This window comes from Pyrus communis, chromosome 3 (assembly GCF_963583255.1).
Source record: "Pyrus communis chromosome 3, drPyrComm1.1, whole genome shotgun sequence".
Taxonomy (NCBI): domain Eukaryota; kingdom Viridiplantae; phylum Streptophyta; class Magnoliopsida; order Rosales; family Rosaceae; genus Pyrus; species Pyrus communis.
In genome coordinates, this window is record NC_084805.1 from 25,918,705 (window position 1) to 25,936,081 (window position 17,377).

The window sequence follows — 17,377 nt, forward strand, 5'->3', positions numbered from 1 at the left end:
GATCAAGATGATCTTCTCCTTGGGCTCAGGAGAGCATCCAAATCCATATCATTGAAGAAACAAGATATTCACACTTCACTATTTAGGCCCCGCAACACGTGCGTATATTATGAGCACTGTTTGTATAGTATAGCATACGTGGTAAATAAAGGTCACCTAAAGTTTTCAGTTTCAAAGATATATAGTAGTATTTACTTACTTGAAACAAGAATCATCAAATATATTTACTCCTTCTGAAAGCACTGTGAGAATATCAACCTCCAAAGTTGGCCTCTTCTAGGTAGTAGACTAGTAGTTGATCATGTTCTGAGATTCACTTTTCGAAATAGGATCCTTTTTAATCCTCTTTGTAACTATTCAGATGATCAATTAATCATGTTTGTTTATTGTACATCATGCAGTTAAAAATTATTTTAATTTTTAATTTAAAATTGAATATAAATAATACTTAACAAAACTGATCGCACGATATACAATGAATAGATACGATTGATTGATTTCTGAATCTCCACAAAAAAAATCCAAAGAATCTCTACAAAAAAAATCCAAAGAGGATCCTTGTCCTCACTTTTCCAACTAGGAATCATCAAATGTATATCCTCCTTCCGAAAGCACTAAAAAAGAATATCAACCGCCAAATTTGGCATCTTTTAGGTAGCGGACTGGTAGTTGATCATGTTCAGAGCTTCACTTCTCCAACTCAAGAAAAATCACTCATTAATTTTCAAGACAACAGCTTGTAGACTTCTAGGGTTCATGCTATATGTCAAATCTTGATTATTGCAGTGAATAATAAATCACAAAAGAAATCTGCCAATCTTTGCTTCCAGCTGGTGCAATATTTTTTATCATATGCACCGGAGATAATTCAGCTGTAATCATAGTCTTGCCTTAATGCAAACAAAGAATAATGTCCAGAAGATTATTTATATTTTGTAAGCGTGGTTGTACATGGTTGTGCTTATTTTCTATTTGTACGTATCAAATAATTTACAAATGTTGTAAAAAAAGAAGAAGTAATCTTCCTACTTAAAAAAAAAAAAATTTATATAAAACTTGCAAAGTGACTCAATTATTTCTCAATATTTATTTATTTTATACCTGCAAATTGACTTTCTATCCAAAAGAATAATAATAAATAAATAAATAACATCGTGATATTCATAATTTCATGAACAATGTCAAGTCATTATCATGCCTAGCTAACCTTATCCAATAATTGATGAAATTTCTACTAAGATGGCTACAATTGTTTGTAGTCATGGGTCCATGGCTTACTAGTTCATCAACTACTAGCTACCACCACAAAACATCATAATTATATCATAGACCTCACAATAGTAGTGAGTTAAAGTCAGTTTGACAGATTTTACAACCATGCAACAACATACGACGCGTATTACATACATACAAATCTTAGATTAAGTAGGATTCTGTATCACTATATTTGTTTAATTACGTCTTGAAATGCAAAAGCAAAATCCCTTCAATTATTTCCATTTTTGTTCTCTATCTTGGACTTAGGATCATGAAGGTAGTGCTGGTAAACATGTGAAATTAATCCCCAAATGGCCAAAAACAAGGTCATTGCCTTAATCTCGTCCATTTTGTCAGGCCATCTCCAACCGAAGGGTCCAGAGGGGTGAGCCTGAAAACCATCTACAACCGAGGGTTAGGTCAGAGGGCTTGTGGAATTTGAGAAGGCCCCACGAAATCTGAAAGGGTCAAAGGGCTGGCCAGAAAATACACCAATCCTGTCTGATATAACCGACAAGAATGCTTAAACTAAAATTTGAATCCAACGGCTAGTCACCTAGCCGTTGGATTCAATTTTTTTTTTAATTCTTAAAAATTCTATTTTTTTTCTTCCTATAAATACCTAAGGTATTCATTCACCATTCCTCACAAAAATTTCACCATTCCTACACCATTAATTTGTAGTTTTTAAATTTATTTGTCGTTTTTAAATTTAAGTTGTAGTTTTTAAACTTAAGTTGTAGTTTTTAAATTTAAGTTGTTGTTTTTAAATTTAAGTTGTTGTAGTTTTTAAATTTAAATAATAAATTATGTTTGGCCGTATGGCCCTCGGTTGGAGATGGTTTTTTGTGACAGGGCTAAAACGAGCCATATGGCCATTTGGTCATCAATTGGAGATGGAGGCAAATATGACTCTATATTGTTCATTAAAATATTAATATCTTGGAGGACCATATGGCTAAAACGAGCCCTCTAGTCAGCCCTCCGTTGGAGATGGCCTCATGGAAGAAAATCACAGCTACAACTGGAACAACCGGCAAACCCACAACGTTAATGGCATTGGAGAAGAGAGAAGATGCCTAAAAACCAATCCCACCATGCCAACATCAAACAGTTGCCATATTATAGCCGATCATATCAAGTTCATGACATAGGATACCTTCCCTAATTCGTACCCCTCCGTCTCGTTCCTCAAACCCTTCCACTCTCCACTACCGAAAGGTCCCACCAAGACGGCGCAGGTAACAACAAGAGATTGATACACAATCATATCCATGACCACTCTAAATGTTTCCCTCGTTGTAACTTTTCTGAAGACGAGCTACGAGAAAGCGTTAATGAGTATTCAGCTGATGCGCCAAGGGTACATATGAACCTGATTGCATACTTTGCTTTTGATCCTCCACTTGGATCGTCTGTTGAGTCACCTTGGAGCACGAGGAGGGTTGAGGAGATGGTAAGGAGGACTAGGGCATTGACAATGTAAGGGTTGAACTTTTACGAGTTGAGGGAGAAGGAGAATAGCCCGTTGAATGCCAATTGGGATGCACAGAGATGAGGGAATAAGTAGAGATGGGAAGGTAAGATCTTCCAACTGAGTACAAGAAGCAGCCCAAGGCTATTAGAAGGCCAAGAGTGACATAAATTGATGCAAGGATTAAAGTCGAGGGTTCTTTTGATTCGGTAGTAGTACTAGTACTAATGTCTGTGGTTGGATTTTTTCTTTTTGTTGGGAAGAAATAAGATGGAAGGAGGATATGGAATGCAGCAAGTTGCACTAGGGCTCCCAGCCATTTGCTTTTGCCTACCTTTGTCGCGTATAATATTGCCAACAGCATTGCAGCTGATTGGCCGGCGATGACAGAAAGGGTATAAATGGCCATGCCAAGCCACCAGTTGAAGCTTCTACGCCAGGGAAGCAGTGATTGTTCGTGAACATCTGTACAACCTGAGGAGTTTGTGTTTTATGTTAGGGAATTTCGGCTTCAACTTGTACACCAGAAATTTAACAGTGATCCCATTCTAGTTTATCGAAACTAGGCATTCTCCTTATGAGTTCACACTTCCATTTGATGCTCTTCTGTATATATGTGGGACTCGTAATGTTTCAAAATGTTACTGTTTCTTCATACTGAAGGCACAGCTCTAATTCGTAAATCCAGCATGCGGATTGATAAAGTTGGATTAGTTATGTTTAATGTACACACGTTTGTTACATTCAAACTTGTGGATTAGTTTTAGTGAAACTCCTATAACATTAATATATGACAAAACTTGTGTCCAACAAAAAGAAAAATTGACAATATGATCCGATAACTACTGCAGAACAAAAAACTGAAGTTATAGTGTCTGTCTTATATAACTCCTTGAAGATTATGAACACAAGTTCGGATTAAACTTCACGGTGAAGGAAAATGGCCAGAACTTTTACTGATCATTGATGGAACAAAAAAGTCTAGGTGAATTGGTGATGGATGTCTAGTTGTCCATCTTATTACTCGCTCAACAGTTGACCTCTTCCGGTAAAGGAATCGTTGAAATTTCTCTTACATGTTTTGTTTCAGCCCTGGACTCTGAATCATCGAGGTAGTGCCGATAGACATGTATATGAAGCAATGCCCCAGAGGGCCAACAAGGTGGCAATAACCTTTATTCCGTCCATGTTATCATTGAAGAAGATTACAGGCTTTACAGCTAGAACTGGAATGAAAGGCAAGCCGGAAGCACTTATGACATTGGAGAATAAAGAAGACACCTCAAAAATCAATCCAATGAATAGCGTTAGATGGTGATATACGCACCACCAGGTAAAATCTCTGGGCTGAGAAATTAACTGGGATGAAACACATATTTGGATTACCATCGAGGTAGCTTCATGTATGATTTATTCATCAACAAAATAATTTTTTATTTATTTTAATAGCATACAAATATAATCTATCTGTGAACTCCTCCATTGCAGAGATGTGCTATAATCCTACTGCTACAGAGTTAATACATCGGAACGATTTTCCGATTTTATGCAGAGAAGCCACATAAAACATGAAAACCAGAGTGAAGATTCTTAAAGTGATGTGGGAGGGAGGGAGGGAGGGAGAGAGAGAGAGAGAGAGAGAGAGAGAGCATTCAAGTGGAAAGCAATAGCCTTTCATAAGCACAATTGGAAGGCCTGTAATTGTTTTCTTTTGCATTAAAACCAGAGATGATCTACAAACTGACCTCTCTATTCAATCATTTAAAGCTTTTGAAACTTCAACATTCCCGGAATTTCTATTCTCCGTCTTGGACTTACGATCTTCGATGTAGTGATGATACGCGTAGGAAACAAATCCCCAAATACCCAAAACCATGGCTATTCCCTTAATTCCACTCATTTTTTCATGGAAGAAGATCACAGCTAGAACCGGAACAGCAGGCAAACCCAAAGCACTTATGGAATTGGAGAAGAGGGAAGAGGCCTCCAGAATCAAGCCTACCATTCCAACTGAAAAAAGCTGCCATGTTATTGCTGTCCATGTCACATTCATCACATAGGATATCTTCCCTAATTTATACCCCTCCATCTCACCCTTCAAATGCTTCCACTCTCCGCTAGCGAAAAGTCCGACCGCGGTTACAAAGGTTGCGACCGTATTTTCACACACTATCAGGTCCATGACCGCTCTAAACGTCCCCTGTTTTATAACCCTTCTGAAGGCAAGCTGAGTTAGGGAAAGCAATAATCCGGCTCCGGCTGATGCCCCTAAGGTGCATATGAACCCAATTGCATACTTTGACTTCGATCCTCCACTTGGATCATCGTCTCCAGAGTCGTCTTCACCTTGGAACACAAGGAGGGTGGAGGAGATGGTGAGGAGAACTAGAGAATTGACAATGTAAGAAGTGAACTTTTGCGCGTTGAGGAAGAAGGAGAAAAACGCGTTGAAGGCCAATTGAGATGCACAAATGAGGGTAAAAGTAGATACAGGAAGGTAAGATAGTCCTACGGAATACAAGTAGCAGTCTAGGGCTATTAGGATGCCAAGAGAGACATATACTGATGCGAGAATTTTGGTAGACGGTGATTTTGATGGGATAGGACTATCTTTTGGGATTGGATTATTTCTGCTTGCTGGGATGCAATAGTAGGGAAGCATGATTGGAAAGCCACAAATTTGTACTACCGTTGCCAGCCACTTACTTTTGGCGCCTTTGTCGTAGTACTGTCTTCCCAAGAATGCTGCAACCGACTGGCCGGCAATGACGAGGAACGAGTAAATGGCGATCCTAATCCACCAGTTGACACTTCTGCGCTGCGGTAGCAGTGATCGGTCGGAGACATCTGTATGCCCTGATAAGTTTGCTTCATTTTCTCCATTTGCTTCCTCTGTAACAACAGATTTACAAGGATCAGTATTGAAACTTATGAAAATAGCAGGATTGGGATTTTTAGAATTCTCCCCCCAAAACAATCCCAATTTGTACTTTTTTTCTCATAAATTACAATAATAACATAATTCACTTCCCATAATTTGTTTCGCTTAACATATATCAATGGAAAGTTCTAGATTGACTTGTCCATAGCATAGTCTAGGGTGAATGAATAACTAGACATGCGGCCAGAATCCCCGTCCATACTAGATAAACTTTTTATCAGTTGCCATATATGTTGAGAGTTGTCCCACGTCGGTGAGGGACAAAGTTTGTTATGTGTTTATATGATCTTGGGTTACTTCTTGCTAATTGGTTTTATGGTGGAATCCTAATTTCATTATGGTATAAGAGTGTAGGTTTGAAAATCTACCGCACGTGCGTAGGCATGTTGAGATATTACCAATTAATTTTATGGTGGAATCTCAATTTCATTAATATATATATACTCAGAAAGGATCACATAGAATAGAAGTAGACTTACTCCCGATGCTGAGTTGAAGTTCTTGAGCTTCTTCCATGTCAAATATGAAAAAACTCGCAAACAATGGAGGGGGGAGAGAGAGAGAGAGAGAGAAGCCCTGTTTCAACTCTCGTATACATTAAGTAAATGACATGCATGCAGTTTCGGAATATATATTTCCAAATGAATGTTGTAATAGGTTGCTAGGACTCTAGTCTTGTATCATTGTTGCTTTTCTATATTTTTGGAATCCAGATCGTGAGGATCTCGACAATACGTAAATTATGTCCGTTCATCGTATATTGTACAGTTAGAAATCATTTTAAATATTTTTATTAAAAATTAAATACAAACAATACCTAATAAAAACTAACCGTACGAGATAAATGAATCGACACGATTTACAAATCCCTATGATCCTCACCAAAATATCCGGATCCTGTTGGATATTTTTGTATCCTAAAAAACTGCAAGTTACAGTCAATAACATCACATTCATGAATAAAATGATGGACCAAATTGGACCACTCATCTTCAGCCGCCTGAGGTCATTGAAGAAACTAGATACCTACACTTCATTTTTTGGGTCGCGCAACTTTTATATGATATAGTATACGTGGGATAGCGGTGATATAAAATTTTTAATCTCGTATATACATAGTATTAACCAGTGTTTACTTACTTGAAACGAAGAACCATCAAATATATATGCTTATGAAAGCTCTATAAGAATATCAACCCTCCAAATTTGGCCTCTTGGAGGTAGTAGATTGTCATGTTCTGAACTTCCCTTTCCCAACTCAAGAAAAATCATTCATTAAATTCCAAAACAGCTTCTAGGGCTCCTATTATATGTTAAATATTGATGATTGCAACAGATGAAAATATCACAAAAGAAATCTGCCGATCTTTGCTTCCAGCAAGTGCAATGTTTTAGTTTTTTTGTTATATATAGTGGAGAAAATTCAAACCATAATCATAAGGGAACTATTCAAATTATATTTTATAAATTATATGGCAAAATTTTTTATGATTTGATTATTACTTAAATATTTGATTACGTGCTTATTTTTTATTGGTGACACATCATGTAATTACAAATGTTGCCAAAAAAAAAATGGTCTCCCTATATTATTTCCTCAAAGGATTTCTATAAAACTTGCAAAGTAACTCAGTTATTCCTCAATATTTATTAATTTAATTTCTTTTTACTAGTGCAAATTGACTTTCGATTCAGAATTGTTGGTCTTCATTATATACATCATGCACAGTGACAAGTCGTGATCACGCCCTTATCCTATAATTGTTAAAATTTTAACTAAGACGGGTACAATTATTTGTAGTCATGGGTCCATGGCTTACTAGTTCATCAACTACTAGCTACCAGCACAACAGATCATAATTATACGATAGACCTCGCGATGGTAGTGAGTTAGTTTAAGTAAGTTTGACAGGTTTTACAACCATACAACAATATACGACACGTATTTTACGTACAAATCTAACATTAAGTAACATCTGTATCATTATATTTCTTTAGGTCTTGAATTCTTCAATGTTACACTTGATATGCAAAAGCAAAATCTCTTCAACTATTTCCATTTTTGTTCTCGATCTTGGACTTTTGATCATCAAGGTAGTGCTGGTAAACGTATGAAACAAATCCCCAAATGGCCAAAACCAAGGCCATTGCCTTAATCCCGTCCATTTTGTCATGGAAGAAAATCACAGCTACAACTGGAACAACAGGCAAACCCACAACATTAATGGCATTGGAGAAGAGAGAAGATGCCTCAAAAACCAATCCCACCATGCCAACATCAAAGAGTTGCCATATTATAGCTGACCATATCAAGTTCATGACATAGGATACCTTCCCTAATTCGTACCCCTCCATCTCGTTCCTCAAACCCTTCCACTCTCCGCTACCGAAAAGTCCCACCAAGATGGCGCAGGTAGCAACAAGAGATTGATACACTATCATATCCATGACCACTCTAAATGTTTCCCTCCTTATAACTTTTCTGAAGATGAGCTGCGATAGAGAAAGCGTTAATGAGTATTCAGCTGATGCGCCAAGGGTACATATGAACCCGATTGCATACTTTGCTTTTGATCCTCCACTTGGATCGTCTGTTGAGTCACCATGGAGCACGAGGAGGGTTGAGGAGATGGTGAGGAGGACTAGGGCATTGACAATATAAAGGGTGAACTTTTGCGAGTTGAGGAAGAAGGAGAATAGCGCGTTGAATGCCAATTGGGATGCACAAATGAGGGAATAAGTAGAGACGGGAAGGTAAGATAATCCAATCGAGTACAAGAAGCTGCCCAAGGCTATTAGAAGGCCAAGAGAGACATAAATTGATGCAAGGATTAAAGTCGAGGGTTCTTTTGATTCGGGAGTAGTACTAGTACTAATGTTTGTGGTTGGATTTGTTGGGAAGAAATAATAGGGAAGGAGAATAGGGAAGCCAGCAAGTTGTACTAGGGCTCCCAGCCATTTGCTTTTGCCACCTTTGTCGTAGTATAGTCTTGCCAACAGCGTTGCAGCTGATTGGCCGGCGATGACAAAGACCGTACAAATGGCCATCCTAAGCCACCAGTTGAAGCTCCTACGCCGGGGAAGCAGTGCTTGTTCGTGAACATCTGTGCACCCTGAAGAGTTTGCTTCATTTGAATCCTTAACTGATAAATAGAAAGAAGAAAAAGATATGCAAGGATCAGTATTTGATCAAATGTCTGTTTCTTGTTATACTCAATGCATTAACACTTCGGCAGGATTTGCTTCATGATCAAGGCCTCTCGCACTTGCTATATATAATAAGCCTTATCATAAGAAAAACCAAATCCAATTCTCACGGCTAATAACAGTAAATTCATTGAATTATGCGTATCAGTAATAAGCTCGCGTAGAATTAGACTCACCATCTATGCACGTATACATTGATTTGTACCCTCTCTCCTCTCTGATAAAATAAGTTTTTTCAGACCGAGCAATAGCAAGAAGAAAAAAAGTTATTAAAAAAAAAAAGGACCATACGTACGTACGTACCTACAATGTTGAGTCGCACTTCTTGAGGTTCTCCCATGCCAGAGATGAAGAAACTCTCTCAAATGAGAGAGAGAGAGCTTATTTGAGCTGATCAGATGAGAACTTGGCCATGTAATTTAACGTAAATGTGGAGTGGGGTGTGTGTCATGTAGCACGGCAATGAAGAAAAAGGAAGTACGAAAAGCATGCAATCCAGAAGTAGAAGTAGATTCGTTGGGGTTTTCCAACTGACACTTCCCAAATTATTTTGATAACTACTTTGTTAAGATGGCCCAAATATCACGTAAGCTAATCACCTTCTCTTTCTTTGATTTACGCATGATTCAACTTATTTTAAGTCGACTGGTATCAAAGAGAGTAGATTGCAAGGGATATATGAACCTCGTCAATTTGCTTGTATATGCATTTGCATACGCGAAACCATAACGACATGCATTTATATTACGTGGGATATTGGCTTTCGATTGTTGCAACTCTCAAATCAATTAGTTGTTGGTGGAGTGATATTTATTTTCCTCCAAAATAGAAGGGGTCTCAAATTTGAAACCCCATCCTTCATTGATAAAAATAAAATAAAATAAAATCATCTCGCAAGGATAAACAACTAGTCTTGCCAGTGATTTGTGACAAATTCAGATCGTCTTCGTATCTTTGTGTTTGGAGTTAGCGGCCAAGAGAATTCAAATCACTCAATTTAAATCAAGCAGTCCTCATTAGCTCATCACATTTGCTCACCTCACACAAAAACAAGCTCCTTAATAGCCCGGATCTCTTTCTCTCTCTTCTTTGAACAGTCAGGATTGTCTAATCCATCGGCTTCAAACACAGAGATCTAGAGAATATCTAAATTCATTTGTGATAGTATGATGGACAAATTGAAAATGTTAAGAAAAATGATTTATGTACACTATTTTTCTACATGTGCACTGTACAATCCTTTTTTTTTTTTTTTTTTTTTTGATATACGTTAATTATGTTTTGCTATATTCAACCTAAATGTGAAAAATAATAAAGGTGTGGATGTGAGAAAAAAGTGTAAATCATTTCCGAATATATTGGGGTAATGAGGAACATAAAACCCATTTTAAAGAAATTCGTGGGTTTTGAATTGATGTGCATCCTAATTTGTTATAACTTGGATCTTTACTCGGATGCTCATACGGTCACATGTAAAGTGTGAACTAAAAAATACGGAACACTTTGTTCTTGAGAATTCCTACGAAACAAAATTCCAATCCAAACTTGCGACGATATGGAACATTGTTAGTCTGAATGTGTCAAACAAATAAACAGTTATGAAACATTGTCAAAGGGCATTCTCATTATGAACCATTGATTTTGTTTAATCATAAAAAATGACTAAACGGCCTTCAAAATAAATGAATTTTCAAAAAATAATATTTCAACAATGATAAAGAGAATAAACGGTTCTATTATGACATTTTGTTTGATAAAATAATACCCCGCGGGGAAGGACGACTTTCCTCCGTTCCGAGAACGAGGGAAGTATTGGATACAGTGGACCATTTTAACAATAAACAGCAGATTCAGATTGCATTGCTCATGAACTTCTGAACTTTGATTTATCACAAACAGCACATCTATGTCACAGAGATCTACAATTTCCTCAAGGATTTAACAAAACTGTGGGGAAAAAGAAAAAAGAAGATACAAAGCAAACAGCTATATATATTTTCTAAAGAATTCTTCTCACCATTGTTGCTTCCTGCTTCCGGGCCTCCTGCCAAACTTTCCAAAGGCAAATCTAACATCCACATCCAAGCTTTCACGCAGCAACGGAGAGTTTGCCCTTCTCCTCGATACAAAAAAATGTTAGAACTGCATGCTTTTGTAGGCTATATTCGCAACCGACGTCTTCCATTATCCTTATTGAAATTCTTTGAATATTTGCACATCCAACAGGAAACATCTGTATAACCCACTTTTGGGTCTTGAATGGTTAAGCCTGTAATAGTAAAACCTGTTAATTTATGAAACTACGAACATGACAGCAAGTTTTGAAACTTTTCAATAAATCTAAATCACAGAAATTCTACACAGCGTCTAAGAAATAAGAAAGAGTGAGCACAGAGCAGAAAGGTTCTTACAGGTCAATGGGGTATCTGAACAAGAATGAATGAGACAAAATACAAACAAGTAAAAATGGCTGCCCCCGCAAGAAAATTATGAAGCAGCCTTTGGTTGTCTTTGGTGGGAACAAACACTGTCTTAAGCGTATTGGTTAACTCAAAAATCCGATGAGATACCTGCAGAACCAAGTCAACAGAACAGCAGGGAGAAGGTAAGAATTTGTAAGCACTGTTGGCTTGCAAAATTTTAAGGGCTAAATGAAGATTGAAGATTTTCTTACCAAAACATAGATGGCGGTTGTCAGCATGAAGTTGAGCAACGGATATTCTGGAATGACAGAGAGAAGCCACTTGGGCTGTCCATTAGGTGAGTTTGTTCTGTACATGAGTAAAGGAAAATTTTCATGAGTTCTTTATGAAAAGAGAAAACATTTGTAAAGACTCAGCTGCATTCCACTGGTAAAAAAACGTACGGTTTAGTCATAGTTAAAGAACAAGAAGTATCACGTACCTCAACCAGATGTGGAACTGTGAAATATACGTCTCCAAAGTAATCTTCCCAAGCCACCTAGCATAACCAAAGTGAAATTGTACACATAAAATGAGTCAGCAAAACCTTTCATAAACACGAAAAACCACTTACAACTGAACAACTATTATCCCTACAAAAGGTACTGCTGTGTTTGACTTTCAGATAAGAATACGTACGCAAAAAGAGTCAAAGAGACACCCCGCAACTGCTGAGTAAAGTTCCGCAAGCATATATATACACTGAAATCACAATAAGCAGAGGTGATGCTAATTCAATATGATGAACAGAATGAAAAAAAAATGACTGAAAATTGTATGTGCCATCTGATAAAACTCCCAGAAAATAATTCATTTTAATTTGAAAAAGAAACAAAATAACACGCACGTTATCGGAATCCATGATGTGTAGGGGTGCAATTTGTTGTATGAAACCTTGTCCAGCTTGTAAATATATTCATACCACAGATAACCAACCTAACAGCAAAAATATAATGCGCATGAGATCATATTAAAGGATTAAAACATTCGCCACTATATATAAGCAGATAAGTATCATAACGGAAGAAACTTACAAATATAGAACTGGAAAATATTCCTGCTTTGATTAAGACTCTCCTTTTGGTATCAGATTCCTCCAATTTCTCCATCCATTTCTCCACCTAAGAGATATTACGTTTAAAATTTCTACGTTTAAAATTTCACTAGTTGGAGTATCAAGAAAGCAAAAGCAACCAGATGTAGATAATCAAGAGATTACATTAGGATGATAATAGGCATATATCATTCCAATGATCCATATGTAGCGATCAAGTCCAGATCTAAAATGCCATTCATGCAGACGATGGAGATCTGGTTTAGCAGGATCAGTATACCCTGCATCGTAGGAAACAAAGACGATAAGTTTGAGCAATGGGTGAACAGTAAGAAATTCATGCACAGAAACAATTCAAGAATCCCATATCAACCTTTTCTTCATCTTCTTTATATAAGGAATCTCAAATCATTTCAAGACCTATGTATACAAGCAGGATTTTTATTTTTGGCCAAAACCTTAAGCCCCTTAACGTGAAAGTATTTGAACGGGTTAACTATTTAAAGTTATTCAAGATTCATGCAATATATACAAATAACTCACAAGAGGATGACTATCTTTTATTGGTTATAAACTATTTTCTCTTACAATATTGACCAAAGTTTTTGAGTAATGAGCCTGCCCAAAAATGAAAATTGAAAAGCACAAAATAAAGACTCTAGGATCAATGTAATAAAATTTTATCGAAAAGTCTGCTGAGAATCAGAAGAACAACCATGTTGAGAGGATGAAAGTCAACTGTGTTCTTTTCTTTTCAGTTGAACTTCCAACAGTGAAAAACATAATATAAATAAAAAACCAGAAAGCTGAATGGGGTTACTCACCCAATAAGAATGATAATGGACTAAAGACTAATTCAAACACTCCGGGTATTTCCCAAATCAAGATAACCGCAAGAAAGCATCCGAGAATCTTCAAAGCCATAACAGATCTGATCTCATTGTACTTGCTACAGATGCCTAGGGCTCCATATACCATAAGAGTATACAGAGTGTGCATTGGACAGATGTAATAGAGCATATAGTCATTGTTAAGAACAATACAGCAAAATGCCACAAAAAAATTCAGCCGCCACATCATCTGCATAGTACATAATACAAGCATTTCAGATCATTGTCATAATACTCCCAAGGACATTTGCGAGAATACACTTCCCAGAACTATATTTTACCTGAGCAAAGCGGGCAAGGCTAAAATCCTTTCTAATGTAGTAATAGGAAAAGTTTCCAAATCCAGTCATCCAAACATATGCAGCAATAAAGACGCGTATTGCGTTGTAAATCTCACTAGCAGCAAAGTAATGGTACATTAGAAATAGGACCTGCCAAGAAGCAAAAGAGATGAATTATACTCATAGTACATTCATAAATTAATTATTATAAACAGCATAGTGAGCGAACCGAGCTCTATATATAACAAAGTTTGATGTTCAACTGGAAGAAAACTAAAGAGTAGCATTGTTGGGTTTTGCAACTAACCTCTGATAAAAATCTAAATGAATAAAAACCAATCAAATCTACAGATTCAATCTAGAATGGTATCCAAATTTAAGTTCAACCACTAACGAAAATATCAAAGGATGACAAATGCTCGTTCGAGTTAGATGAGCATGGACGGTTGTCACAATACAAACACCCGAACAGTAAAAATAACAGTGGCAGGTCACCAAGAGTGTAAGTTCAGAATTCCCCTCCTAAAACAAAAGAGAGAAGAAATACCAAGAGCACACAATTCTTTCCCAAAGGAAATATCTTTACACTACAATTTACAAACTTAGAGAAGAGTACTTGCCTGCATCCACCCTTTCCATTCCTCAGTCTGATGCCTATTTAGGTAAAGTATGGATTTTCCAGAAAATGCTGATTTGTCAGTATGTTTTTTCAAAGATGTCATTGCTGAAACTATGACAAGGATAAGGTACAGGAAGATGAAAAGATCCCGATTGTATTTCTGTTCAAGGAAGAACCACATAAATAATCAATATTACAACAGTAAAACCAGCTTATTGTTCTTATCAGTACATATCAGCGTGTCATGATCTGAGTATAAAAGAAAGGAACTTTGTGTTTATCAATGTGTGACAATAGTAACACTGCCATCCCTAACTTTTCTTTAATAGAAGCCATATAAAAGATAGCATCCTTTTATATCAGGATGTGAAATGATGAGCAAGATAGGTGAACTCAGGGCACTTAGGCAGAAATATCAGTGAGAACAAAGGACAACACGGACATAAGCTGATAGATTAGGACCTTTGATGCGATGATAATATCATCTGTGCAAGTTTTCCGTATAAGTAACTAATGGTAATTTAAAATACATTCAGGAAGCAGACAAATGTACCTTCGTAGAATCTCCCAGTATATTTGTGCGGTCACATGTGAAAAAATAGAACAGAATTGCCCCAAGCTCAGACCTACAATTGTTAGGCATTGAGTGTAATATAAGTATAACATAAATAAGAAATTTGGCTCTGAGAAGATACAAATAGTACGAATTAGTAATTACTTACATCACTCTAAGAGTTGCTCTGTTTTCAAGTAGAAAAGAGTCATCCATATTCACAAACCTGGAAATTCATGAGAAGTGGAACGTGAGAAAGACTTTCAATAGTAAAATCAACACGAAAATTCAATGAAGATACTGTATATTATATAGAGTAACCTGATTAAATTTATTTTGATGGATGAACTATTAAACTTTGTAGATGCTGATCTTGAAAGGCCTCCTTCCAGCAAAACAGCTCGATCATCTTCCTTGATTGTCTCCTCTCCCAACTCAACAAGATTAGTATCTGAATGACTACAATAGGATAAAAAACAAAACAAAAAACTTAGTTGTTCCGCATCAGAGAATATTGGCTGGTAACATCATATCTTTGAAAATCCTTGTATCTCATTTGTAATCAAAGACATATCTAGAGCACTATAAACAGTCATCCAACGTATTTGTATATACTTATTAATCCAAATATGATTACTTATTTTGTGTAAACTAGTTGGGTAAAGATCAATTCATAGAAGTCATCCCTATTTGATCATATTTATCACTTCATATCACCAGTTCGAAGATATGGAACTTACACTTTAGGAGGAATTGAAGATTTTTTATACTCCAAGTACTCTGAATATATCCATGTGACAAAAACTGGGATGATTCCAAGCAAAAATGACACCTGGAGAATCATATAGAAAGCTTCAGTAAATTTGCTGCTTCATTTAGTCCTTACATTATTGATACCACAACAAGATCTTTCATAGCATTTGAGACAAATCTGTTTAACAAAGCCTCAAAAGTGTAGCTAATTTGATCACATAACATCTAGAATTGCACCAAAGTCCCAAACGCATCCAGGCATGTAGGACTATTGTGTGTCCCATGAACCAACAGAAACACAGGCCTCTTGGTTAACATACTACTAGAAGAAAAACAAGATCCTTGATCTATTTGAGTAGAAAATAAAATTATTAAGTATGGTTTGAACAGAGCCATTTTTGTGTAATGCTGCATTATGTTTGTTACCAAGATACGAGAATTGCTACTTTTAACAGCTCTGGTGATCAGCGGTGGCGGAAAATCAGGATGCATTCATAAACAGGACTCCTTTTCAATGAGATGCTATAATACCGAAATGCAGTAATCTAACCAACCACTACAAACGGCAATGCCATTACGAAATAACACAACTTTCTTCGGATCAAGAACTAAAAACACAAAGCAACTTCATATTGTTGAACAAAAATCAGAAACCAGTAATTCATACACATTCACAGATCCTGATCAGAACTGAACAACTACAAATAAACTAAGCATGTTAAATATCTTGGTATTCAATCGAAATCAGCAGAAGATCAAAATTACGCATAAGAAATGAACAGTCTTGGCATTGAAACTTAACTACCTGTCCAGGCGTAACTGGTCGAGCGTCCACCATTTCCAAAATCCCCAAATCGGCTCCGAACTGCAAAACCCAAATCGAAATTCAACCAAAAAAAGCAGCAGAATTGGGAAATACGAAGCGTAGATCGACGCAGAGGAAAGTACCTAGTTGAAGGAAGTTCAGAGACCGACTACTCTATCGAACATAGGGGATAAATATGAAAACCTAGCTGAAGATCGATGAAGAAGAAGAAGAAGACGATGTCGTTTAGGCTGTTGCTTGAAGAATAGGAAAAATGTCCGAAGGTACGTCCCTCTCCAGTGAAGTTTGTTTTTCCACGAGCGGTTGGTGGTGGTGGTGGTGGTGGTGTTGGTGGTTGTTGTTGTGGTTTAGTTGGCCTTTTGTTGTCTTTACAAGACAATCCTACACGTCTGGAAATTGATTCTTTTATTTTATGAGAAATGTTAACTACTTTTTTTATTGTCTTTTTTTTTTTTTTTTTTTAACTCATCTGACATGTGTATTTTATTTTAATAAATTAACTAATTTATTAAAATTATAATTTTTCACCTTATTTTGTTGGTGAAATTCACTTTTCGAGTGATAGAATGAGAAGTAAATAAGAAGAGGGAAATACGAAAGAGAGAAATAGTATTTCTCTTATTTTATTATATACTAGAATTTGCCTACACACTTTGTGTGTATGAACACATTTTTTTTAGAAAATGAAAAGGAGAAAGGGAGAGAGATAGGGAGAACGTGGAAAAAGTGGGAGGTTTTTGTTTTTGGTTTTTTTTTTTAATATTGGAGGTATTTTAACATCATCTATAGGTGAGACTTCAACAAAAAACAATAAAATTTGGACTTATGAAATTACATTATTGCCTATCATTTTTTTGTGTGATAGAAGACTAATTAATTTTTTCACTCTTTTTTTATTGACAAAGAGGGGTTCATTAATTAATAGAGATTTTGCAGCTCGGGCACTGCCTTGCCGCGGCTGCTGGTCCAATTGAGATGGCTCACACTGCGGTGCATGCTGAATTTTTTGCAGCTCGGAGAGCTGCACTACTGGCTCACACCCTAGGTACGTTGGAGGGAA

General features: G+C 36.6%; 3 protein-coding genes and 1 pseudogene across 3 annotated transcripts; all 4 read right to left on the bottom strand.

Annotated features, from left to right (window-relative positions):
* Window positions 1-1,486: 1,486 nt before the first annotated feature.
* On the bottom strand, window positions 1,487-3,215 carry LOC137728513 (purine permease 21-like; annotated as a pseudogene).
* A 1,269-nt stretch (window positions 3,216-4,484) lies between these two features.
* On the bottom strand, window positions 4,485-6,259 carry LOC137730153 (purine permease 21-like). Its single transcript, XM_068469219.1, has 2 exons — window positions 6,152-6,259; window positions 4,485-5,623 (listed from the first exon to the last, which is right to left on the bottom strand). Exons 1-2 carry the CDS (start codon window positions 6,186-6,188, stop codon window positions 4,485-4,487), a joined length of 1,176 nt encoding a protein of 391 aa, XP_068325320.1. The 5' UTR covers window positions 6,189-6,259.
* A 1,459-nt stretch (window positions 6,260-7,718) lies between these two features.
* On the bottom strand, window positions 7,719-9,219 carry LOC137730154 (probable purine permease 10). Its single transcript, XM_068469220.1, has 2 exons — window positions 9,183-9,219; window positions 7,719-8,815 (listed from the first exon to the last, which is right to left on the bottom strand). The coding sequence occupies exons 1-2, from the start codon at window positions 9,217-9,219 to the stop codon at window positions 7,719-7,721; spliced, it is 1,134 nt and encodes a 377-aa protein (XP_068325321.1).
* Window positions 9,220-10,594: 1,375 nt separating this feature from the next.
* Window positions 10,595-16,676, bottom strand: LOC137729111 (protein REDUCED WALL ACETYLATION 3-like). Its single transcript, XM_068467942.1, has 17 exons — window positions 16,440-16,676; window positions 16,297-16,356; window positions 15,479-15,570; window positions 15,060-15,197; window positions 14,908-14,964; window positions 14,739-14,811; window positions 14,187-14,345; window positions 13,567-13,716; window positions 13,220-13,475; window positions 12,561-12,676; window positions 12,376-12,462; window positions 12,189-12,277; window positions 11,981-12,043; window positions 11,784-11,840; window positions 11,554-11,650; window positions 11,291-11,449; window positions 10,595-11,148 (listed from the first exon to the last, which is right to left on the bottom strand). The coding sequence occupies exons 2-16, from the start codon at window positions 16,327-16,329 to the stop codon at window positions 11,294-11,296; spliced, it is 1,623 nt and encodes a 540-aa protein (XP_068324043.1). The 5' UTR covers window positions 16,330-16,356; window positions 16,440-16,676; the 3' UTR covers window positions 10,595-11,148; window positions 11,291-11,293.
* Window positions 16,677-17,377: the final 701 nt, after the last annotated feature.

Excerpts from the sequence above, each read along its gene's own strand:
- LOC137730154 (XM_068469220.1), bottom strand. The coding sequence starts at position 9,219 with ATGGGAGAACCTCAAGAAGTGCGACTCAACATTGTAG. Across the intron at positions 8,816-9,182 it reads AGTGCGACTCAACATTGTAG|TTAAGGATTCAAATGAAGCA; the intron begins GTACGTACGTAC and ends TCTATTTATCAG.
- LOC137730153 (XM_068469219.1), bottom strand. The coding sequence starts at position 6,188 with ATGGAAGAAGCTCAAGAACTTCAACTCAGCATCGGGA. Across the intron at positions 5,624-6,151 it reads ACTTCAACTCAGCATCGGGA|AGGAAGCAAATGGAGAAAAT; the intron begins GTAAGTCTACTT and ends CTGTTGTTACAG.
- LOC137729111 (XM_068467942.1), bottom strand. The coding sequence starts at position 16,329 with ATGGTGGACGCTCGACCAGTTACGCCTGGACAG. Across the intron at positions 14,965-15,059 it reads ATCAAAATAAATTTAATCAG|GTTTGTGAATATGGATGACT; the intron begins GTTACTCTATAT and ends ATGAATTTCCAG. Across the intron at positions 12,677-13,219 it reads TCCATTATCATTCTTATTGG|GGTATACTGATCCTGCTAAA; the intron begins GTGAGTAACCCC and ends CCTACGATGCAG.